The 23,918-nt window shown below is 33.7% G+C and overlaps 3 protein-coding genes across 4 annotated transcripts; 1 reads left to right on the top strand and 2 right to left on the bottom strand.

Annotated features, from left to right (window-relative positions):
• Positions 1-7,019: 7,019 nt before the first annotated feature.
• Positions 7,020-8,662, top strand: LOC111410954 (F-box protein CPR30-like). The gene is made up of 2 exons (XM_023041544.1): positions 7,020-7,153; positions 7,390-8,662. The coding sequence occupies exon 2, from the start codon at positions 7,397-7,399 to the stop codon at positions 8,507-8,509; it is 1,113 nt and encodes a 370-aa protein (XP_022897312.1). The 5' UTR covers positions 7,020-7,153; positions 7,390-7,396; the 3' UTR covers positions 8,510-8,662.
• A 4,259-nt stretch (positions 8,663-12,921) lies between these two features.
• Positions 12,922-16,923, bottom strand: LOC111409979 (F-box protein At2g02240-like). 2 transcript variants are annotated; one of them, XM_023040122.1, is made up of 4 exons: positions 16,544-16,923; positions 14,878-14,990; positions 14,270-14,784; positions 12,922-12,977 (listed from the first exon to the last, which is right to left on the bottom strand). In XM_023040122.1, exons 1-4 carry the CDS (start codon positions 16,832-16,834, stop codon positions 12,937-12,939), a joined length of 960 nt encoding a protein of 319 aa, XP_022895890.1. In that variant the 5' UTR covers positions 16,835-16,923; the 3' UTR covers positions 12,922-12,936. The 2 variants fall into 2 exon arrangements, with proteins under 2 accessions (XP_022895890.1, XP_022895889.1); XM_023040121.1 differs by lacking the exon at positions 12,922-12,977 and adding an exon at positions 13,632-13,888.
• Positions 16,924-21,377: 4,454 nt separating this feature from the next.
• On the bottom strand, positions 21,378-22,660 carry LOC111410953 (SKP1-like protein 11). Its single transcript, XM_023041543.1, has 2 exons — positions 22,262-22,660; positions 21,378-21,687 (listed from the first exon to the last, which is right to left on the bottom strand). The coding sequence occupies exons 1-2, from the start codon at positions 22,577-22,579 to the stop codon at positions 21,514-21,516; spliced, it is 492 nt and encodes a 163-aa protein (XP_022897311.1). The 5' UTR covers positions 22,580-22,660; the 3' UTR covers positions 21,378-21,513.
• Positions 22,661-23,918: the final 1,258 nt, after the last annotated feature.

The following is a 23,918-nucleotide window of genomic DNA, read 5'->3' as shown; positions in this document are numbered from 1 at the left end:
GGTAAACTTGTTGATCACCTGCAAAACTGGTCTTAATGCTTTGTATTAGAAAAGTAATGACTTGGTCTTTAAAGAATATAACCTAGAATTTCTGGAAATTGCAAATATACCTAATTTGGAATGTGCATGTAAAAATTAAAAATCAGGCGGTAACTGTTTTACAAACTGAAAGAACTCAATGATAGTTGTTGAAGGATATAATTGTCTTTAGAGAGCTTTTATGCTTCTCAAAACTCTCCCTTTACGCTTGATTCCCTTAGATCCTCTTGTTGTCTTCGTCCTTTTCAGTCCAAATGTAACATGTGCAAGTGCTTACCATCGTTACTGCAACACAAAATCCAAGTTTAGTAATTGATGATGCAGGAAAGACAATAACCCCTCTAAAGCAGTGACCAATAACAACCATACTTCGTGACCCGTGAAAATGCAGCACCAGGCATAATATGTATTTCAACTAGTTTTCAACACTTATTCCAACAGGAGATAATGCCTAGTGGGACTATTGTATACGTGACAGGTCATTAGTATATTGACAGCAAGCTTAGTCAAACATCCCCGAATACATAGCTATCCAGCATAGGTAGGTGGAGTTGAAAGGACTCAAAATCTTAGCGAAACATCCTCTAACCCAAGCAATCCAGCACAGGTAGGTGGGGTTCACTCATCCAGTAGAAAAGAAACGATAGACAACAATGTTGTAGGTGCTCATAAGATTCTTGATGAAAACAATTAGGGATTAACTGCTGTCAAGGAAAGGATATTGGAGTTTATAGCTGTGGGGAAACTGAGAGGAACCTCACAAAGTTGACATTTTCTTTCTTTTTTTATTTTCTGGAATAAGGTTGGCACTCTAACTTGTATGTTTTTCAATTAGGTTACTAAAGTCGTATAATTTTATCAAATCCCTTTGCGTTATTTTGAGCAAAAATGATATTCACTTTTATGCTCATCCCTGACATTGAATGTGTATGCATGTGTGAGTCTATGCACACACTTAAATGCCTTGACATGTGTATGAGAATAATGCTGTTGTGTCAGTATAAGTTATTGCTATTTTCTCTGACAGATTATCTGGATGATAATTTCAAATTACTTGTTTCGTGCTGATCCTTCTTTATAATGGTACTTGGGGCTTCTTTGTGAATCCAGCTATCTGGACCCTAAGCTAACATGGCGAAACTACTGATGCATCCACATTTTGCTGAAGCCTCCTGCACGGCTATTTTATTGTCAGAGCCTCGAACTTTGTTTATTTGCAGTTGCTGTATAAGTATCCTATTACCCTTTTTCTCTGTCTTTCTTTATGTCAAGTAATTTAACATGGAAGACAGGGAAGAAGCTGAAGCCAACATTAATGACAGTTTTCTTTTGTATTATTCATTCTATAACTTGACATGGAGCTTGCAGAAAACTTTGGTCAGTCTTTCATTATCCTGTGGGTTGAATTTCAGATGTCATTGGCTATGCCTATTGTATTACAAATAACACTTTTAACTCTCTCTCTCTCTCTCTCTTTATTTGTATATGAGAGATAAAACGAGTCCAGACCCGAGTTTATGAATACATTGTGCTTCTGAAACTAGAGTGTCATTGCTTAGTCGCCATGGTTTTAAAGTATTAGGACCTACTTCAATTGTATTCTATCTTTTTACTAAGAGGGAGAAAAATAGTTGCAGAACGGCGTCTCGTTGTTTTAATTTTTTATTTTTTTGCTACATAGAAGTGCATGTCTATAAACATAATAATATGTTCTGAAAGGCTTGCTGGAATTGATCCTATTTATTGCACTTTTGTCTTTTTTTCCTGAGAAAATTCAAGCTACAAAAGATACAGAACTGCAATCTTCAAAATATTAATATTCTATATCATTATCGTCTGTATCTTTATTGGTAGAAAGTAACTCACATTTGTAACTTTTCGATTGGGGATGCCATGCTTTGCATTTACTGATGCATATGGCTCAGGCTGCTCGAACTGGCTCGGCCTGGGGTTTGATAGAATCAAGCCAAGGCTCGGGCTAAGCCCAAAATTTGGGACTCGGCTCGAGCTGGGCCGGCCCATGTGGCTCGTCAAGCTGTATGGGCTAGCTCATGAAAATGGCCCGTGTCATTGGCCCAACCCGATTTGATGCCAACTTTCAACTTTTTTGTTTTATTAATATTTAATTTAAGATTTAAATCAATAAAATATGATTTATATATAAATATGCTTACATAATTAATATTCATAATTATGTTACAATTATCTATATTTTAATTTCTTATCATATTCATTAATATTCCATTATATTTTATTCATATAAATTTAAAATTTTACTGTATATGAGTTAATATAATATTACTTGTTAATATTTCTAATTTTACAAACGAATATTAGGATATTTATATATTTTAAAATTGTACTCTAATTCATATATTATTGTATTTATATGATTAAATTTTTATTGTATTTTAGTTTAGAAGAAAAACTTAAACTTGACTTTTTTATGTGAATATTTCATGAATTTTAAAAAAATAATAAAAAATTATTGAGTTGGCCTGGCTTGATAAAGCCTAAGCCAAAAGCCCGATTCAAGCCTCCAAATTATGGTCAACTTTTGCTTGGTTTGGGCTTAAAAAAGCTTGAGTTTTTTTTTATTGGACTGCGCACGAGCCGTGAGCTTACTCAATCTAGATCGATGAAACCTTTAGTTAAATGTATTTGATTGACTTAAATCTCGATTAAAAATATATTATACTTTTTCATCTTTGTTTGTGTGTAGATGAGAGAGTGAGAGAGAGAGAGAGAGAGTTTGTAGAAAGTATGAATTGCATGGAAAATGTTTTACCTAGCTTCCCCAAATAAAATATTTTCCTTATTTTTGAGAAAAATATGATCAGATAACCAACTTTTAAAAAATATTTTTTATGAAAAAAATGTCAATCAAACATATTAAAATCACGAACTTCCATGAAAAAATAACATATTTTTCATGAAGAATAAAGTAAATAAACATATCCTTACAATATTTTTCTGCCGTCTTTGGTTTTACACATAGAAAAGCATTGCTGAAAGCAATAATTGCACATGCGACGTCGTTTAACACTCCCCCAGGCCCCATCCCCATCCCCACGCCCACGCCCACGCCCACGCCCACCCCCACCCCCATCTCTCTCTCTCTCTTCTTTTTTCATTTTTCCCCAAAGCTGGATCATTTCAGAACGAGTTCATTGTGCATTGTGGACATCAGTTTGTACTTCCCATTTTATTTGTTTTTCACCAAATATTTGGCTTGATGGTCATTATTGTGTAAAAATAATATTTTGAATAATGATTTTTTGGAGAATATATTGTTAAAATATAAGAAAAATCTTAAGTTTCCCCACAAAAGAAAAAAAAATATCTATGTTGGATTCTGGAGTCTTGCTGCACTCTTACTATGAAAAAAATTGTACATGTGTACCGATCAAAAAAATTGTACTTCCCATTTTATTTGTTTTTCACCAAATATTTGGCTTGATGGTCATTATTGTGTAAAAATAATATTTTGAATAATGATTTTTTGGAGAATATATTGTTAAAATATAAGAAAAATCTTAAGTTTCCCCACAAAAGAAAAAAAAATATCTATGTTGGATTCTGGAGTCTTGCTGCACTCTTACTATGAAAAAAATTGTACATGTGTACCGATCAAAAAAAAAAATTGTTCATGTGTAAGAGAAAATTCAACTACACATGCAAGGCCATTATAAGTTTTCGATCTTCATCTTTTAGAAACTCATATTTGTTGAAAAAATGAGTAAATGGCTCAATTTTGGCAAAATTTTCGGTGGGATCCGTTGGTCCAATTTGGAATATCAAAGTTGATTCGTGTTCTCCTCCGTGAGAGTATCAAAATCATATATTTATTTGCCAAAAATGAAGTTTGGGTGAATGAGAAATTGGAGCTCAAAGATGACCATTGAAAGATGGTTTATGTGGGAAAAATGAGTCTAGTCCCACATACGAAAATGAAGAAAGTATTAACTACTTTGTATAGGATTACACATTGGAATGGTGTAATCATATGTTGCATAGAGACTCTCTCCACGTGTACGCGCAGGGGGGTGTAAATCATATATCGAAATTGCTTTCGGACCTTGAACTTGTGTACAGACGTGACCTACGTACACGAATGTCGAACAAAACAGAGCAAAAATTGGCCCGTTTGGATTGTCCACATTTTGCAATTTTTTGCCTTTTTCAATTGACCTTTAAATTTCCTGAAACTGCCAAAACTCTCAGAAATTGAAGCAACTCCAGTATTTATTACTATGGAGTTAATAGGCAGATTTAAACTTATATGAAAGGTCATTTTTTCGGCAAATCCAGCACATACAGAAACAAACACGAAAATAGGAGAAAAACATTTTGCAATTTTTTCTGTCAACATCTCGATTTCTGTTTAGCGTCGTCACTATGGTGATATTGTTCGGATACTAGTCAGTTCGTCGGAGTAGTATCTGTGGTACTCAGATTATACAGGTTTTACTATTATATCCTAGGAAACAAACGCTCGGATTAGACATCAAGCACTTACGGTGAGGGGGCAAATCTGTTTTAAGGAAACTGTGCTTGCACAGGTCTCGAGTTGAAATTTTATTTATCTTTTACAATTTACATATTTGCAATTTATTCTTACGGTTATTTATTTATTTATTTAACGATTTACACGTTTGCAATTTACTAGATTCATATATTTTGCAATTTACTTGTTTTATATTTATGTTAGAAATAAAAATAGAAAAAAAATTATTTGAATTTTCTTGCTAACTGTTGGTAAATGCAGCCACATCCTGCCCTTTTTGTCTACTTAATTACCAATGAAATGTGTGTATTTGGATGAGGGTAAATTACGCAAGTTGTCTTTTAGATTTTCTTTTGGTAGGTAAGTTTCGGTTGCGTAATAAATTATTTTTCTATCGCTATTTAATTGAGTTTAGTGTTGGCGTGGACCCGACGGATTAGGTTTGAGATGGATTCGGAAGCTTGATTTTAGATGGTATAGGCTAAATTGTATTTGTACCAATTAGCTATAATTTTTTAGCGAAGTAGTGACATTACCCTACATCAAATGGAGAGGGATTGACGGCCATGTAAACAAAAGAAATCGAATTCAACAGGATGAACTTGTGACAATGAACAATATAAGGAATGGTAGACACGTATCCAAAAGATTTGAAAGGTCATAAGCACTTTTCACCTTATTTTCCTTATATATGAAAAATATATATACGATATTCAAAAACTAGCCAACACTCCGTTCATTTGCCTTATCCATAATCATTTTTTTCATGATAACTGTTTTAACTGTTAGAGTACAAATGATCACCGTACTTTTCATCAAAAAAGTTTTTTTGTACTATGATGTCTGAGTATATATTTACAATTCATAGAATCTACAACTTATAATCTAAATGACAATATTTTCTATTTAAATTTCTTTTGAGGGGTTAGAGTGTGAGGGTTGTAGAGTTGTCGGGATGAGAGGATCGTTGTATTTATAGTGAACATAAAGATAAGCTCGAACTATCCTTGTTGCGCCCTAATCGCATGGATATGCACATTCACATGCCTTATTGCACAACATGTGCAGGGTCGATCCTGGGATTGTCGGGGCCCAGGGCAAATTTCACAAATTAGGCATCGACGAAATCAACGTAAATGTAAAATTCAACAGTGTATTATGCGACCTATTGCTAACTTAAAACTAACATTTAAATAATAACCAAATATATTATAGAAATGATTTATATTATAAAATAATAAAACCAAAGATTTAATCATAGAATGAAGGAACTGATGCCAAGTGTGGAAGTGCAGATTAAGAAATCGACATAATTGACTAAAGATTTATTATCAACTAAAATTAAACAAAAACATACATATATATTAAAATACAACTTTCTGTCCCTTTTAAAGCAGATCTAGAATGAAAGAATTATAAAATGTTGTAATATCTTCGCAAAGTTTTTGTACAAAAATAAGACAATGACATGGATTTAACAAATACAACCACATAAATATCTATCTTCACAAAGTTTTTGTACAAAAATAAGCAACGATATGAATATTTATAGACACTCATTTATAAAATTCATCAAATCTCACACCATTTTTAAGAAAATAAACCCCAAATTTAACCATTTTAGATCTTGTTTTCAGTAAATTTGCATCAAATTGCACACCATTGGATCTAGGTTGTTTGGCCTTGTTTTGGGGGAAAAAATCTGGGCTAAAATAAGGCACCTTATGGTATTGGGCCTGAGGCGAGGGCCTCATTTGCCTCGCCCACCCTCGCCTGAGGACCGGCTTTAATCATGTGTATTAAACATGCTCCTCTCTATTTACCTTGATCACAAAGCATCGATTTATCATAGAAGCCGAGCAAATGATAACGACAAGCCAAGATTGACATCATTCCGACTCATTGCAAACTTGAAGACAAACAACCAAAAAAAATCGAACTTAAAAACTTGGAGGGAAAAAAAAAACTCGAACTTGGAAAACATAGTTGTACTTTGAGGTTTATTTGACCTATCAAAATCGTCAAAAATATCCAGAAAGGATTTGTCCGTTAAGAATGATGAAATCATGAAAAGAAGATAAACAAATATGGAGATATTTCAACTCCGATCAACCAAATCCAAAACAATGTGCGATTGAATATGTACCAAAAACTATTTGATTTTGTTAAAACTCCAATTTTTAGTAGATTTTGATTAATATGGATGAAATATGTATGATTCAAAATGAGTTTATCAAAATATAGTTGATGCCTGGGGTAAGTGGGGAGAAAAAATACTGTAAATTTTATTATTTTTGTTTAATCAAAACTTAGAAATAATATATATTCAAATTATAATTTAGGTACAATTAAATTAATAGCCAAACATGACACTGACTCAACAATCTCGTGGAAACTCCCGCCAATTTTTCTTTATCATCCCCTCCCCTCCCCTCTCTTCTCTCCATTCTTCATTTGCGCTTCTGTTCTCGCTCGCGCTCGCGCTCTCGCTCTCTCTTGATCTTCTAATTCTCGCTCGCTCGATCTTCATTTGTGCACCTAATTTTTTCTGCTCCATTCTTCATTTGTGCTCCTGTTCTCGTTCGCTCTCTCAGATTTGAATTGAAGGTAAGTTAATTTAAATTCAAATCAATATGGTGGATTAAGCTGTTATTTTAATCAATTTTTAGGTTTAAATATTCATATTAATATCATAATTACTTGTGTAGATTCGTATGTTTTACTAAAATCGTAAAATGTAATGCTATCAGCATAATTTTGTTATATAATACAGAGCTGGATTCATGTAAAATGATCTTTAACAGAAAATATAAATTTGTTAATACCTATTTGTTGTTTCGTAGGATCTCCATGGCTTATAATACCAATCGATATTTTCCGGAATGTGTCCTTTATGAAGTTTTCTCATGGCTGCCCCCAAAATTTGTGGGGCGTTTTACTATAGTAAACAAATCCTCTTATGAATTCATTAAATCTCCTGCTTTCATTTCTACTCATCTCAGTCGATGTGTAGATGATGATAGAAGAGATTATGCTCTCCTCATGCCAAACCCTTGGTTTGGTCCCTATTGGTACGAACCTTGCAAAGTACTTTGTAACTGGAACGTGGAATATCAGGTTGAGTGGCCTGCAAAGTTTGATTTCTTCTCTCGACCAATTGGTTCTTTCAATGGCATTGTTTGCTTTACTAACAATCATGTTCGATGTTGTGGTCGAGTGTTATACTTGTGGAATCCGATTCTTGAGAAATTTAAATGCATTAAGAGCACTAGCTTCAATATTTTATATGATTCTGGTTACAGATTCCAGTATAATGTCGGATTTTGGTATGACAATATAAACGACGATTATAAGTTACTCAGAATCTTACAAGTTTTTAGTATTCTTGAAGTGAAACAATGTCAAGTTGAAATATTTAGCTTGAAAGCAAGGTCTTGGAAAAGGCTCTCTGATGTGGAAGTTCCTCCTCTATTCGTAAAGTCAGATATCCCCTTAGTTGCTAATGGACGAATCAATTGGTTGGTCATTCCTCCCTTCAGGCTGGAAGGGGATGTGTTTATCTTTTCATTTGATACTCGAACAGAAACGTTTCATCAGGTGACGTTGCCACATTTTGAGCAGCCCCTTGCAAGATTTCCAGATCTCATTGTTTACAGAGGGGTTCTTGCTCTCGTTGTTGTACCTCGTGATGTTTTAACCGATTGGAGTGTATGGGTAATGACACAATTCGGGGTGGCTGAAACATGGCAAGAGATTATTGTGCGAACTAGGGAACGACCTTTATATGTTAAATTTGCAAAGAAGGAAAATATCATTTTTGGGTGCAATGATTCCCGTCTGGCAGTGTGTAATATTGAGAAGCAGCAAACTAGATATCTTGAAGACGTTTCTAGAGATGGTTTATGGGTTGATTACCATGAAACAATTTCTTTTCTTGGTGATGAAGATGAAGTATTGGAATGAGGAGGGCATTCCCTTGCCAAAAGCGAGCCATTTACTCATTTTTTCCAACACTATTTGATTTTGTACTTTGTTCATGAACTTTGTCAACAAATTGACCCATAATTTTTTGGCGTTTAATTTGAAAAATTCTTGTTTCCTATGATGTATTGTGAAATAAATGACTTCCATTGATAAATAGAACATATAGAATTCTTGTATTGTGAAATAAATAACTTCTACTTGAAAAATTATTGTTTCCTATGATTGAAATTCCATTGTCTTCAAAAGACTGCTATGTGAAGCATATAGAATTCTGCCCCACTCGACCGCTTATGTAGAGGAGTATCAATTGGCTAGAGCTCCAGCGGGAGGGCATGGGACGATAAGGAAGGTGAGTCAGAAAGTGAATGTTATGGCTGGTAACCAATTGAAGCTTAATGTTGATGTCGCAATAAAGGGAAGGACGCAACTTCTTTGTCCTCAGAGTATCTGCCCGTTGCTATCCTCATGCGACAAAGGTTTAGGCTATCTTGGAAGGCATGCAATTTACTCTCAACAGTAGCAGCAGCCAAAAATTCAGGTCTCCAAGGGCACCATCCTATGCTGCATTACAAAACTTGAGGGCTCATTTGACGGAATATTATTTGTGCCAATTAGATGGTAAGCAACTGGGGACAGCTAGCTATGCATTTTCTAATTATCGTAGCAAAGTGTGGTTGGATAGACCACCTAGTTTTCTGGGAAACATTACTACTGTTGATTCTGTGGAATGAAGTTTCTTTCCTGTTCAGAAAAAACTACAGATCCCAATTATGTCTTCTACACACATAATATTTACTCGATCAAATACTGATCTATTTTCCCATTAAACCATCTCTAGGCATGGTTCGCTGAAAGACATTACATTCTTTACCATCTCGTCCTATCCATTCCAACAAAACCAGAAAAGTTGTACTGATATGTACATTCATTCCGTTGAGGCACGTTACAAATGCTGCACAGAATGACAGCAAAGAAAAACTACTTCCTCCCTTAAAATGGTCGAAGAAATACAACAAACGCCCAGCTTTTCTATTGCCGAGGATGTAACATAGTATGCAGTACAAGCTTCTTGCCAGATTACACAGGATCATCACATGAAGATCTATCTTTTTTGTTGAGAGAAAAACTCTAATCAAGGACTAAACATATCATTTCTAGTGGATCAAATATAGTAGCTGAAGTTTTGTTTATCTCATCTTATCCAATTTCAACACGATCAATTTCGAGTTGGTTTGAAGTGGCTACCTGATGAATCTTTGACTTGAATAGCTATTTCATTTTCAGTTTGATTCTTTCCCGATTTGCCTTTCTTGTACTTCGTCAATGTTTCGACACATTCCAAGCATTCGATCTAAACTACATTGACATTTTGTTTCGAAGATCAAAAGATTTTTTTTGGGATACCAATTTAATAAAGGACTGCACTTTGTGCGTTATCATGGGAAACAGTGAAGACGGGAAGCCTTCTAAGCCCGAGAAATCATCCCCGCCTGCAATGGTAGGAAAAAAAAATTAATTTAAATCCTAGCAATGCTAAGCTGTTTGCAGACAACTCTTAGGCCGACTTCAAACTTTGCAACTTAACCGGTAAATATGAATTTTTTACCATTGCAAGCGTTTTTGTGTAGCTATTAATTTTAGGAAAATACTCTCCTACATTAATGACAATTATGATGTGTCTTGCACTTCACGGCCGTGTTCAAAAGCATTTCAATTTAATAATATATCCCCTTTGTAACAATTGTAACTGTGTCAATCAAGACTCTATCCGCATCTCCAGAATTTCTCTACCTACCTATGTTAACAATACTTCCTTTTTAATACGCTCCATAAGAATAATAAAGAAAGTACTACAGTTGGTATAAAACTTTTTCCATGCTACTTCTACCTTGCTTAAAGTAAAGCAACATGAGGCATTATTAACTTCAATCGAATTCCATATAAGTAAAATTATTACGGTATATTATGCGCTTCCTTTTATCTATCCGTATATATAACATATACATCAATCTTCATGCTCAATTAATTGTTCATTTTGTCAATTATGAATACGAACTGAACCAAATTACATTTCCAGCCTTGCAGGATCTAATAGAAAGTACTTTCCATTCAACTAAGAAACAACATAAAATTACATAGAAAACAAGAGCCTCCACTTTTATATAAAAACTCCATAAGATATGCATAAAGGTTCTCAAATGGACAATAATGAGATGGTTAACATGGAAAATGTGTAACTAATTAAGGTTCTCTATGCAATCATTTCGGAGATTCTTGCAGAATTCTCTAAAATAATAGTATGGAAAGCGTTAAATAGCTCCACATTCTCCACGAATTACGTCTCTTTTCATGTTAACCACCTTATTATTTTCCCTAGATGAACTTTCGTTCACTTCTTCTAAAGTTTTGATGTACAAAGTGAAAGCCCTACCTTCTGGGAAATTAATATTATTTTTTACAACAAAATAATCCCTTTATGAATGGTTGCACAAAGCCTGCTTCGAACTGCATGAAGAGCAATGCAGAGGTAAGGCCCACAATGAAATTGTATTTCGTATTAAATATTATAGCATTTTGCTTTGATAATTTCCATATTGTGTACTTGCATATTCTGTCCCTTAACAAATTTTCTGTTTTCCAGTTAGGTGGCTTAAATTCTCGATTAACCTTTACAAAAACTCCGTCTAGCCCAATGGTATCTAAAGTCCCCAACTGATTTTTGAGGTTTTTACCAAATGATTGATTTTGTCTCTTTCTAACTATTGCAATCCGCATCTATTTTTATTTTGATTGTATAGAACTTTTGCTTCATTTCTACGTCAATTTAGTAGAAAAGGAACCAAACGAAAGTATATTTTGAAGTACGTTGTTACATTCTAAGTTGTAACACGTTGTTCTCCTCTTGTAAATTTGAACTTTCCCCTTATGCCTTTTCCATAGCATTTCCTTTGCCCTCCTTGTTTAAATGTTTCACCATTCATTGATCCTTTTACAGATTTATGGAACATTATTTCTTCTATGTAAATATGTGTGTGGAAATTTTGTAATACAATATCTCCTCAATCCTTAACATTCAAGACGTTAACATCCCTTTCAAAATAAGACACATAACTAGTTTTAATATAAAACTATTCTATTTTATTGAATAATCAGATTAATGAAATAAACTATCATAAAATAATTTATAAAATTCATAAACATTTTCCAAGAATGATAAATCGAACGTATTTTCAACCATTTTAACGTAGACCTTCCAAATATTGAAAATAAAATCAAAATTAAAAATTAAAAACATGTTTTTGACAACAGAGAAATCATTATAGGCAGGGGCAATCATGTGGGGTCAGATGACCCCACAAATTTTATTTTATTTTCAGAAAACGGTTGTTTTAACCCATTTTTGACCCACTTTAATACATACCAAATGAAATCGAAATATTACATTCTTAATATCGTTTCTAAACGCTCATGGCCTAGTTTTTCGCTTTTTAATGGTGTGTGAATGATCAACTATAGCAAAAGTTACGATATATCAAAGTATGCTGTTCCAAATTAGTATTTCGAAAATTTTGATAATATGATAATTTTTAAAATTTGCCAATGATCATATACTATCCAAATTTACAAATCGCTTGCATCATCTAAAAGCTTGTTATGAAAACTACATCGTAGCTATGTCGAATGGTCCAAACAGATATTAAAAATAGTTAAATATTCATCAAACGTCCGTATTAAAATAGGCGTTTAACTCGTCATTTTTTTTAAAAAAATTAATTATTTCATTTACAGTTATTATTTTTTCAAGATAAAATTTTTAATATAATTTACATCATTTTATTAAGAAATTTTACATTAAATATGATGTCAAAAATTCTAAAATTATTACGAATTAAATGTAATTTGAATTACTTTCAAATTATTTTTTCATTAAACTTAAATTTCATTCTAACATCCCTTTCAAAATAAGACACATAACTAGTTTTAATATAAAACTATTCTATTTTATTGAATAATCAGATTAATGAAATAAACTATCATAAAATAAATTATAAAATTCATAAACATTTTCCAAGAATGATAAATCGAACGTATTTTCAACCATTTTAACGTAGACCTTCCAAATATTGAAAATAAAATCAAAATTAAAAATTAAAAACATGTTTTTGACAACAGAGAAATCATTATAGGCAGGGGCGATCATGTGGGGTCAGATGACCCCACAAATTTTAATTTATTTTCAGAAAACGGTTGTTTTAACCCATTTTTGACCCACTTTAATACATACCAAATGAAATCGAAATATTACATTCTTAACCCAACGGGAACCCCATGAATAAAATAATCCCGATCTCATGTGTGTGTTGTGTCAACTCCGCGGTCGTTCATGCGCGCACTACAGCACGACTCTAATTTTTGACCCCACAATCCAAAACGGCTGGGTCCGCCCCTGGTTATAGGCATTAGAAAAGGCATCAAGCCACAAGTTCAAGCAAAAACTTTCATTTTTCGCTTTTTAATTGTGTGTGAATGATCAACTATAGCAAAAGTTACGATATATCAAAGTATGCTGTTCCAAATTAGTATTTCGAAAATTTTGATAATATGATAATTTTTAAAATTTGCCAATGATCATATACTATCCAAATCTACAAATCGCTTGCATCATCTAAAAGCTTGTTATGAAAACTACATCGTAGTTATGTTGAATGGTCCAAACAGATATTAAAAATAGTTAAATATGCATCAAACGTCCGTATTAAAATAGGCGTTTAACTCGTCATTTTTTTAAAAAAAATTAATTATTTCATTTACAGTTATTATTTTTTCAAGATAAATTTTTTAATATAATTTACATTATTTTATTAAGAAATTTTACATTAAATATGATGTCAAAAATTCTAAAATTATTACGAATTAAATGTAATTTGAATTAGTTTCAAATTATTTTTTCATTAAACTTAAATTTCATTTACTTCTTACATCCAATTTGATTTACTCGTCGTTAACTCAACATCCATAAATGACATGATAAACAAAACTATACATATAGCAAAATTCATTTAACAATATTGATAATGATCGAATTATAAGACACTTTCCAGATGTCAAAATACGTATTGACTTATTTTTATAAATATTATATTGTTTTAAAAAATTACACATTAATTTTTGGAGCTAAACACAACCCGCGAAGATGAACTCGCAAGTGACTGTGCCCTCACATGTCCAACGGGAACCCCATGAATAAAATAATCCCGATCTCATGTGTGTGTTGTGTCAACTCCGCGGTCGTTCATGCGGGCACTACAGCACGACTCTAATTTTTGGCCCCACAATCCAAAACGGCTGGGTCCGCCCCTGGTTATAGGCATTAGAAAAGGCATCAAGCCACAAGTTCAAGCAAAAACTTTCTAAAGGTCGTTATGACTAGTAGTTTCAAACAATTGACTGACAATGAAAATTATTCATTCACTTGAAACGTACTAAAAGAGAGAATAAAAAAGATAATCCTAATTCTCCAATTCATCATAAGCTCAAAAAATTGTTATCACGTGAGTTTAGAGAATAATGTGTGAGGTCTGGGACACAAAATAAATAACCTAAACAGAGGTAATAAGCAAAGAAAAGTTAATAAGCTGAATTGGAAGTGTACATAGTTGGACTCCCACACCCATGAACTTATTTCTGATGAAAATAGTAAATCAAATATTCACCAAGCTCTTGGTCTGATATCAATACCTTGAATAATAAGATGACCACCATGCCAACAATTACACCACAGTCCTGGATTCCACGGCACAGATATAATTTTCACATCCTGATCTTGTTTCCCCTCGACGAAGAACTCTCCCATCTCAACTTCCATCCATCCATCATCCCTGAACTTGGGATATCTGTGCAACTCTGAGGGCTCTATGATGTCTAGCCGTCTAAATACATGAGAGATTAAATGCAAGAAAGTTTTGGGTCTAGGAACAGTCTGGCACCTTTGCCTCTGTTCTTCATCTGGACAATAGACAGTTGTACCATCAGCTTCTTGTCCAATTTGTAAATAGTTAGTTTGTTCATCAGCGTTTTGTCCACTAATTTCTATCAAAGCCTGAGCAAGCTGGTGCCCATATCCATTAATTCCTGATCTCAAAGTGAACACGAGGTAAGCTGCATATTTAGTTCCTGAAGAAAGCATGGAGGTATTTATCTTGCCACAAATTGCAAACAAGTACCCAACAAGACGCACTCCGACCTCTGGAAATCTGAATCAGACACGCAACAAACTATCAAGCGAGATAATTAATATTAAAAAAAAAAAAAATACTTGTTATTCTTATGCAGGATAAATATAGAACCTGGAATTGGGAAAAGAGATCCATTGCCAACGGGGTGGACAACCCCATATAATGAGGTCCCTTGAAGCCAGCATAAAGCACTTCTTTCCCGTCCCTTTCTCCAATGAAAAGCTCTGTAGCAACAGAGAAACTGTAAAATGCATCCTCAACCCAAATAAATGAAACAATGGCCATGCTGAATTTTCATGATGATTAGAGTCTACACGTGTAAGGAATCTAATTGGTCAAAGGTGTCAAGGTGAAGAGATATACAATGTTGGGACATAGGACATGGGGTGAAAGAGATGAAATTACAAATGGTCATAGCATGGGGGGACATCTAATCTTTTTGTTGCCACAAAGCTGGCAAATCATATGCAGTACACTCAAAAATCTCGGTCCTGGAAGGCACGTGAGTCCAAACACTACGTTGAATGTGCAACCACTACACTAGGTACCAATGCAGGTGAGGCGTCAGTCGGTCCTAGAAACTGCGCCATGTGACCAAGACTGGACCGTAGTATCTTGATCTTGGTCGTTTTTATAGTCTTCTTGTCGCTGTTAGAACGACCAAGTTCTTCTAACATTTGGCTTTCTTATAAAAAGGAGGAATGGAAGCAGGGTACAGGTAACCACTTACCAGTGAGGCCATATAGAATACTATTACACACAAGAAATCAATTACAGTCAGTAATACAATTAGATCAGGTAAGATCGGTTGAGGATTACAGCTGGACATACTCCGTCTGATTTTACGCTGTTACCAAGGACTGGCAAAATTTAAATAGAGAAATTTTTGGGTCAATTCCATTATAACATATTCATCTATTGAGGGAGGTCCAATTCCACGCTCTTAAGCTACCTAGTCTAATGAACCTAGCCTGCTAGCATAGATAAGCAAAGTTCACTAATTTGAGACATTTAAACAGATAGCTCTGATATCCATAGTACTTCAACCTTATTTCTTAATCGTAGTAGTACAGAGCCACGCAGTTAAGCCTACGGTCATTTTTTTAAACCTCGATGTAATAAAATTGAACAATGGACATTTAGAGGCACATATTATTTAACAATGGACATCTAAAGCCATAGAACTGCTAATAGCTTTTAAAACATAAATGTTGACGTTAGTGGCATAAATAAATAAGCCATTACCACCCACAAAGTCAAATTTCAAACAGCAAGTAGTGCAATAAAATTAATTAATCTACAAAATGAGAACGAACAATTATTAAAATAGAAATATTCCAGTCCGTTATAACATAAAATTCAAATAATAAATAGCTTTTTGTAACATTTGTAGTTACCTATTTCGCCAAGAATTACATTAAGAGTGTATTGATAAAATCACAATTCATGAACTGGCAGAGTCTAATAGTGGGTTTCATAAGAAGTAACTTGATTCAGCAAGAATTTAATTGTTAGGATTTCAAAAAAATTACAACTTGCAAATAAATAAATAAATAAAAATTGTAGAAGAGGTTGGTAGAATTTAGATAATTTCTAATCGAAACTAATGCAAATTATATGCATAAGGCATGTCCCCAACACCGAAAGCAATCCATTTAAAACCCCCGTTGATTGGTAATTTGCATAAAATACGCAAGAACCCAAAATTAGTAAATAAATTACTAATAATTCCAGTGGATAATCCAAAATCAGGAAAACTAGTTGGAAATTCTATTACCTTGGTACTACCGTCGATGAGGATAGGGTTATGACACAGGTGAAAATAAAGCTCTTTCTTGGTATGAATTTTAGCGAGAAGCGAGTCAGCACCATCAATTGATCGGGAAATAATGTAACGACAATCAGGCGGCAGAAACTTCTCCCAGACGACATCAGATTCAGCAGCCGAACGGAATGTAGAATTGACCGATGACAGCCTGCAAGCATCCTTAGGGCTCATAAACGATAGCAAGCTCGCTATGCAACCCTCCGGCAACTTCTGAAAATCACCATAGTTCTCGATCGACATCCTTTTCTCTCGATGTCAAGACCTATTGTAAATAGAGAGACTAGGGTATCAAAGAGGACTAAGCGCGGACCAGGATATTAAGACACAAGGGCTGAAATTTGAGAAAGGCAATAATGTGGCTCCATTTTAATTTTAATACATTTTTTCTTTCTTTTTTTCAATCAATATTTTTTAATAAAATAATATTACACGTATATTCAAACTTTTCCTTCTTTTGAACATTTTTAAAAAATTACTATTTCAAAAATACATTTTTCTTCAAGCTCCTTTAAATGGAGCCCAAACAGTGTTAAAATAAATTCATACATAACATTAAAAGTCATTTTCATCAAATAATTTAATGATAAACCAAAAATTTAATGATAAAGATGTAATTGATAATTCCGATTTGGACACAGATTATCATCTCACCTATTATTGTTATAAATTACCCAATTAATAGACTTCTGGACATAGTTAATTTACTGAAACATAATTATCTATTCAGATACATAAACTAATAAAGATAGAAAGAAGGCTAATGGAGAGTGACATACAAAATAAAGAAGAAGGAAACCTTAATTTTGAGAAGAACGCGATGTGCAATCCGAGGATGAATAGGAGGCGTTGCTTAGAGATGGAGAGAGACGGAATAATGGAAGAAAAAGGGGAATTCGGGGTGTTTGATTTGGGTTTGGGTGTGTGAATTGGGCTGAAGTAAGTTTTAATTGTTTTGTTTAGGGTTTGAGCAAATGGAAATATGGGCTGGTTTGAATTTGTCCATGGGCTGATATGACAAAGAAAAAGAAAGGGAAATTTTCTTATATAACTCAATAAAAAAAAAAAAATTTATAGAATTACTGTTACATTTACATCTTTTTCATTCTCCAATATTCCAAAAAAAAAACTACTTTTAACGTAGTCGGATTATTTTTGGTAACTATCTCCAATTAAAATACATAACAATAAAAAAAATCTATTACAATTCCTCAAATGTCGCCAACTAAATATCATATCTATTACTTTCAAAAAATCATATTTAATTAATACCAATTACCTCCATGATTTTATGGGATGATAATCCACCTATACTTTTTCCCCCTTCTTTCACAAGATAAGAAAGCATAGGACTTGATTTTACCTAACTATTAAATATAATTCTTAATTATCTTATTATCTCTAATCAACTTTTACATATTTATAAGCAAGAACTCAATTGCATTTTTATCCCCTCTTGAGTGCAGGTTAGATTTTGCCCAACTTTGCAAAATATATAAGTGGGACCTCTTTGACACAACACGAACACCCTTTTCGGACTCTCATTGTTCCACCTTCTCCAGAGAACGTATATCCTTTTGAATAAAAAATACTTAACAAAATGAGATTCTTCTTCAAGTATGAAATATATCGAATGTGATCAAGTGTTTTACATGTTCCTTCCACCAACTTCAATCTTACTCTACGAATACCAACTCCCGAAAAGGTTCGTTTTTACCCATGACAGCGACACCTTGTGTCCTTGTTTCGTATGTTTCAAACAAATCTCGATTGGGACACATATAGAATGCACAAGTTGTATCCAAAATTCACTCCTTGTCAAGTTTGGATTTCATGTCAAAATAATTGTTAAAACATCTCCATCACTCAAACAGTTCTTGACAATGTTGGTCTCCTATGAAGTATTGATTACTTCTCATGATTTGCAGTCAAATTACATTTCTTCTGCAATTTGTCGTAATCCCTCTTAATATATCCTTTTTTTCTTACAATAATAAAAAATCTACTTATTGAAACATAACCTCGACTTACCCTTTCTCCAATCATCATGAACCACAAGGCCTTTTCCATCTCTGGACTAATAGCCAACCAGATGCTCCATCTTCTCCTTTGAGAATAGGGTATCATACACGTTTTCAAAAGTGAGAGTATCGCAACTATACAAAATCGAGTCCCTAAACGAAGCAGGCAGCGAGCACAATGGGATTAAGGCAAAATCTTCTTCATTGTGCTTTACCTCTAAGGTCTTCAAATCAATGACGATCTCCTTAAATAGAGTCAGATGATCTTCCAAAGATTTGCTTTCTGCCATGCGATGAAAATGCAACCTCTGCTTTAGATGCAATTTGCTTGTTAGAATTTTGATCATGTATAATTGCACCAACTTCAACCTCAATGCAGTTGTCTTCTCTTTCAAAACATCCTGAAAAATATTGTTGGAGAGATGAAGATGAATTTGTGAAAGTGCCTTCCGACTCTTCCATTGTTTCTTCTCTATTGTCCAAGTTGTGAGTATTTGGTCAAATTTTAACAACCCGTCATACAAATCCATCTGCGCCAAAATAGCAGCATCTTCATTTTCCATAACGAGAATCTTGTATTGCGATCAAAAAGCGAAATTCATACATCATGGCTGCCATAGATAATTGAAACCTCAAACTAAATTACAACTAATAGCTTTAATACCACTCATTGAGAAATAATGATATGAAGTATATAATCGCAAACAAATAACAAGATAAAAGGCAAAGAATTAATTGGTGAAGGAATTGAGTACTTTATTCAATTGACAAATACGGAGAAAATAAATACAATTATTTTATATTTCAGTAATAGAAAACTTGTGGAAAGAATCCAGTATTTACAGGGGTGCATGCCAAACCCTAGAATACTACAACGATGGAAACGGGATAAAAATAATGTAGAAGAAAGGAAACAATATTTTTTTCCTATAAAAATGTGTGGAATAAAAATGAAATAATATCTTTCCAATAAAAATGCGTGGAATAAAAAGGAAATAATATTTTTCCAATAAAAGCCGGTGCAATAAATGAAAGAATATTTTTTCAAAAAAATCTAACCTAATTTGGGTAAAAAATCCAACAAAGTCGTTAAAAACCTTTAAAAATCACTGATATAGATTTGAATGAATGTTATATCGCTGAAAAGTTGTATCCATTACTTTAATTTTTTTTATTTTTAAAAAAAAAAGGGGGATTCATTACAAGACTTGTGCTTTGATTTGAGTTACAATAATTTATATCTCAAATAAGTGCACAAGAAAGTATGATAACTTTTGAAAATCACTAATTTTACGGAAATTTTAGATTTTGATAAATCTTGTACCGTTGGTAAGATGCAAACTTTACTTTGGAAAACGATTTTCATACAGAACTTGGGCTTTGAGTTATAAGAATTTTTCAAAAAACAAAACTCGTATAGATTTCCTTAAAGAGTAACCGGTTTTCAAAATTTTTGACATGTTGAATCCCCAAACCATGACATTGATTTTCAGCATTAGTTAATTGATCCACATCCTTATCCTAGGGATTCCAACCTTGAGGAAAGATATTTTCGGGTAGATATTTCTATATGCTCTTCATATGAATGTTGTTCCCTCTATAGAATCATAGATACTAAAGCAATCCGTAAAACACATATTTCGTAGAATTATTGAGATAATCTCTTCCTAGTGAGGCAAAGTAATCTAGAAAGACTTGTCGCAATTTGAAGAGAGACTTCGGCATTTCAACGCAACGAGGTTGTTCCCAGTTAGGTGGGGGAGGATGTTATGTCATGCAGGCCGTTTGCATTTTCTATCAATGCCAAGATTGAATTTTTGCAAGAAAAGGTCACTACGCTAAGCACCTTCATTGTCCAGATTAATCTTGTCGTATAACAACATTGAGTAGTCAGCATTTACTAAGGTATGGGGTGAGAAACAATCACTATAATTTTAAGGGGCATTTTTAAGAATGTCAATTTAAGGGTATGAGTTGAAAAGTGTCTACTCATATGAATTTAGTGTCAACTTGTCTATTATACTCTTAATGAAAAGCTACATTTGGATTGTATTCTCGACATTTTAAATGTTGTTTTGGACATTTGATTTTTTTATCAATTTGTCACGAATTTTGAAAACTGGCTTCTATGAGAAGCTACATTAAGATAATGTTTCTCGACATTTCATATGTCATTTTCGACATTTGAATACCGTTTCATTTGTCTATAATGATATTTCATTTTGAACATGACATTTTTCTACATTTAAAAATGTCGTTCTCGACATTTCTGAATCAATGAAAAACATAGCATTTATTGTGATTTGACATGTATACTTTTTGAAATAAATATGGCAGGTTATGTGCCAAAATTTTATTGGCCAATAACAATATTGCAAAAATGTCTCTTTTTTATCTTAGTGTGGAATTATAAATTGTTAATAAGGGTATTTTGTCTAAATTCTTCCAAATTAGACATTTTTGCAATGGTGGACATTTTTGCAAATGACTAGATAAAAATGGACATTTTGTGAAATTTCCTCTAATTTTAACTTATATCGATTTGCTCTTTATTGTTTGTCCTTATTAATTAATTTCAAAAGGGCAGAAAATGTGTTATAAATTGATCGATAGCCAACTTTAAATCTGAATCATCTGATAAAACTCAGGCTCAACAGATTCATGTCGATATAAAATACCGTTCTTAATTTGCTAGAAACCCTGCAGATTATAGCTTTGTTGGAGCCAATCATTTTAATTGATGACAATTGACAATTTTACCATCTTCGATTTTTTTAGCTTTACCTTGCAGATTATAGTTTCATATGCTTTACAGTTTACTGAAGTTCAAAGTCTAATATTCATAGAAGCTACTAACAGAATATGGCACACTCTTATGCTATATGGACAATTGCAGAATCATCAATTGAATGCCCAAGCGAACTCTTTCCGAACCGCCTTTTCCTCAACCACAGAGAAATCATTCTCAACGTTGAACATCTTGCGAACTTCAATGATGGTCCTATCCTTGATCAAGGATGCCAGAGTTCGACATGTAAGCTCAAAAAGGCTCTTGATGTCCAAATAGTCGGCAGCCTGAAGAATTATTGCAGCCATTAGCAAAACCTTTCAACTGCTTGAAATATAAAATTGCTAAATGTTATACAAAAGCATTTGTATTTGTTGATGCAGCAAGATCACTGCATCTGCATTACCACATGCTCCATCACAGGAAGAATCATGCCTCACAGTATGACTAAGGTGTCTAGTAACCCCTAGATGATGCTTATTATTGGACATGAAGTTCAAATTAGTAAGGTATTAGGGCCTTGAAATGGAATTATAAATGCTCTGTTTTAATTTCTTAAATTCTAACCTAACGGTTTAATCATAAGCCTTCAAAGGCGACGAGCAATTACAAGCATGGATTTCTGAGTAATCCATAACAAGTGATTATTGAAACCACAACAGCTATTTAATGACTTTCGAACAATTAGTTTAACACTCAACCCATTATCACTCACTGGAATTCAGCCCCCAAATAACACCATAAAAGGGGAAATCAACCATCAGCGGAAAGCAACAACTAATCCAGAATTACGGCAGATTTCAAACAGTAAGACCCGACAGTTAATTAAGTGCATTTCTTAATAAAAGAAATAAGAGATACCAAGCATAGTTCAAGGAGTATGTTCTCATCAACATTCATAAACTCGTTGTCGAATGTCTTCAAATCCTCATCGGCAATGGTGGCGGAAGTGCCACCGGAGCAGGTCTCAGCGTGGTGCTTGCAATACTCAATGACCAAAGCCAGAATCTCGGAGGTGACATTGTAAAGAGGGATGAAGGGTCGGGCGCAATCCCCCTCTATCAATTCTCTGATCACCTCCAATTGAACCGCCACCGATTCCTCCACCTCGAAAATCACTCCATCGAGGCTCTTCAGTAAGAACACCTTCTTCTCTGTTAATTCAGTACTGGACGACATTGTTCAAAGCAATAAATTCTAGAAACCACTAATTTCACGAGAGGTAAATGGTATAGTGATTGGAGAGAGAACTGTTTACAAATGGGAGGGAAGTAGGTTGTTGCGCTGTAAAAATTAAACTTCACGCTTTTTTTATTTGGAAATTGCTCTGTGTAATTTCTTAAAGGGGACTTACCGACCCCTCCAATGAGGGGTGGTCCCATGTGGAAAATATAATAATAATAATAATAATATATATATGTCGAGGCCAGCGATTGTGTGTATTCCCTGTAAGTAGGGATGTCAACGAGCCAAGTCGAGCAGCCTCGCAAGCTGAAATTCTAGGCTCGGGCTCGATTCGGATAAAATATTCGAGCTTTTTTCCAGGCTCGAGCTGAGCAAAAGCTCAGCAAAAAAAAATTGGGCTCAACCCGAGCTTTTGGCTTGGGCCTTTTCAAGCCGAGCTGGGCCGGCTCGGGTATTGTTTGGTTTTGAAATTTTTTTTAATTAAATAAAATGGCAGCAGGTTGCTGCCTAACAAGGCAGGTGCTGTCCTATTTTTGGCAGCAGCGTGTTGTTTTTTATTTTTATTAAAAAATATATGCTCCGAGCCGACGAGTCACACGGGCCGGCTTGAGCTTTGTCCGGCATCTAAAAATGGGGCTCAGCCCGAACCTCAAGCCGGGCGGGCTCGAACTTTTTTCGAGTCGAACCACGGACAGCCTGAATTGACGAACTCGATTGCCATCCTTACCTGTAAGAGTAGCAGGGTTCTTTTTATTTTCGTGATGCAATCCCTCTTTGAAGGTTAAAAGGGAAGAATTTGAGCTGAGATCCCTTACGTTTCAACTTGCTTGACTTCGAGCCTTTGGCCCCCATTTTTTTTTTTTAAACTCATTTTTAATCCCACATTTTCCGTAAAATAGTTTTACATATAGATCGAAAATATTTTTTTTATTTTTTAAGCATATATTTTTCAAAAAATCAATATTCTACAATAAACTTTTTTACAAAAATGGGGTTAGAACAGGGAAGTCACATCTGTCACCCGAAGTTCTAGTCATTCAACCTATTTAAAAAATATAAAAATTTTTGAACTACTTGAATATTTGCAAGAGACCTTTTTTTTTTTTTTTTTTTTTTTTTTTTTGGTATTGTGGTTTAAAGAGCATCTTTAGCAATTTACAGAACATCTATAAATTTGAAATAAATTTTTTAAGTACTCCGATGGACTCTTTGTGTTTTACACTTAATTTTACTAGTCCGAAAAATATTTTATTATTTTTTTGTCTTTTATTTTCGTTAACTTTTCTTCAAATTATTTTATTATTTTATCCATTATGTTGAAATATTTTCAATA

This window comes from Olea europaea, chromosome 15, assembly GCF_002742605.1.
Source record: "Olea europaea var. sylvestris chromosome 15, O_europaea_v1, whole genome shotgun sequence".
In the NCBI taxonomy this organism is placed as follows: domain Eukaryota; kingdom Viridiplantae; phylum Streptophyta; class Magnoliopsida; order Lamiales; family Oleaceae; genus Olea; species Olea europaea.
This window is presented reverse-complemented; position numbering and strand designations above follow the sequence as displayed.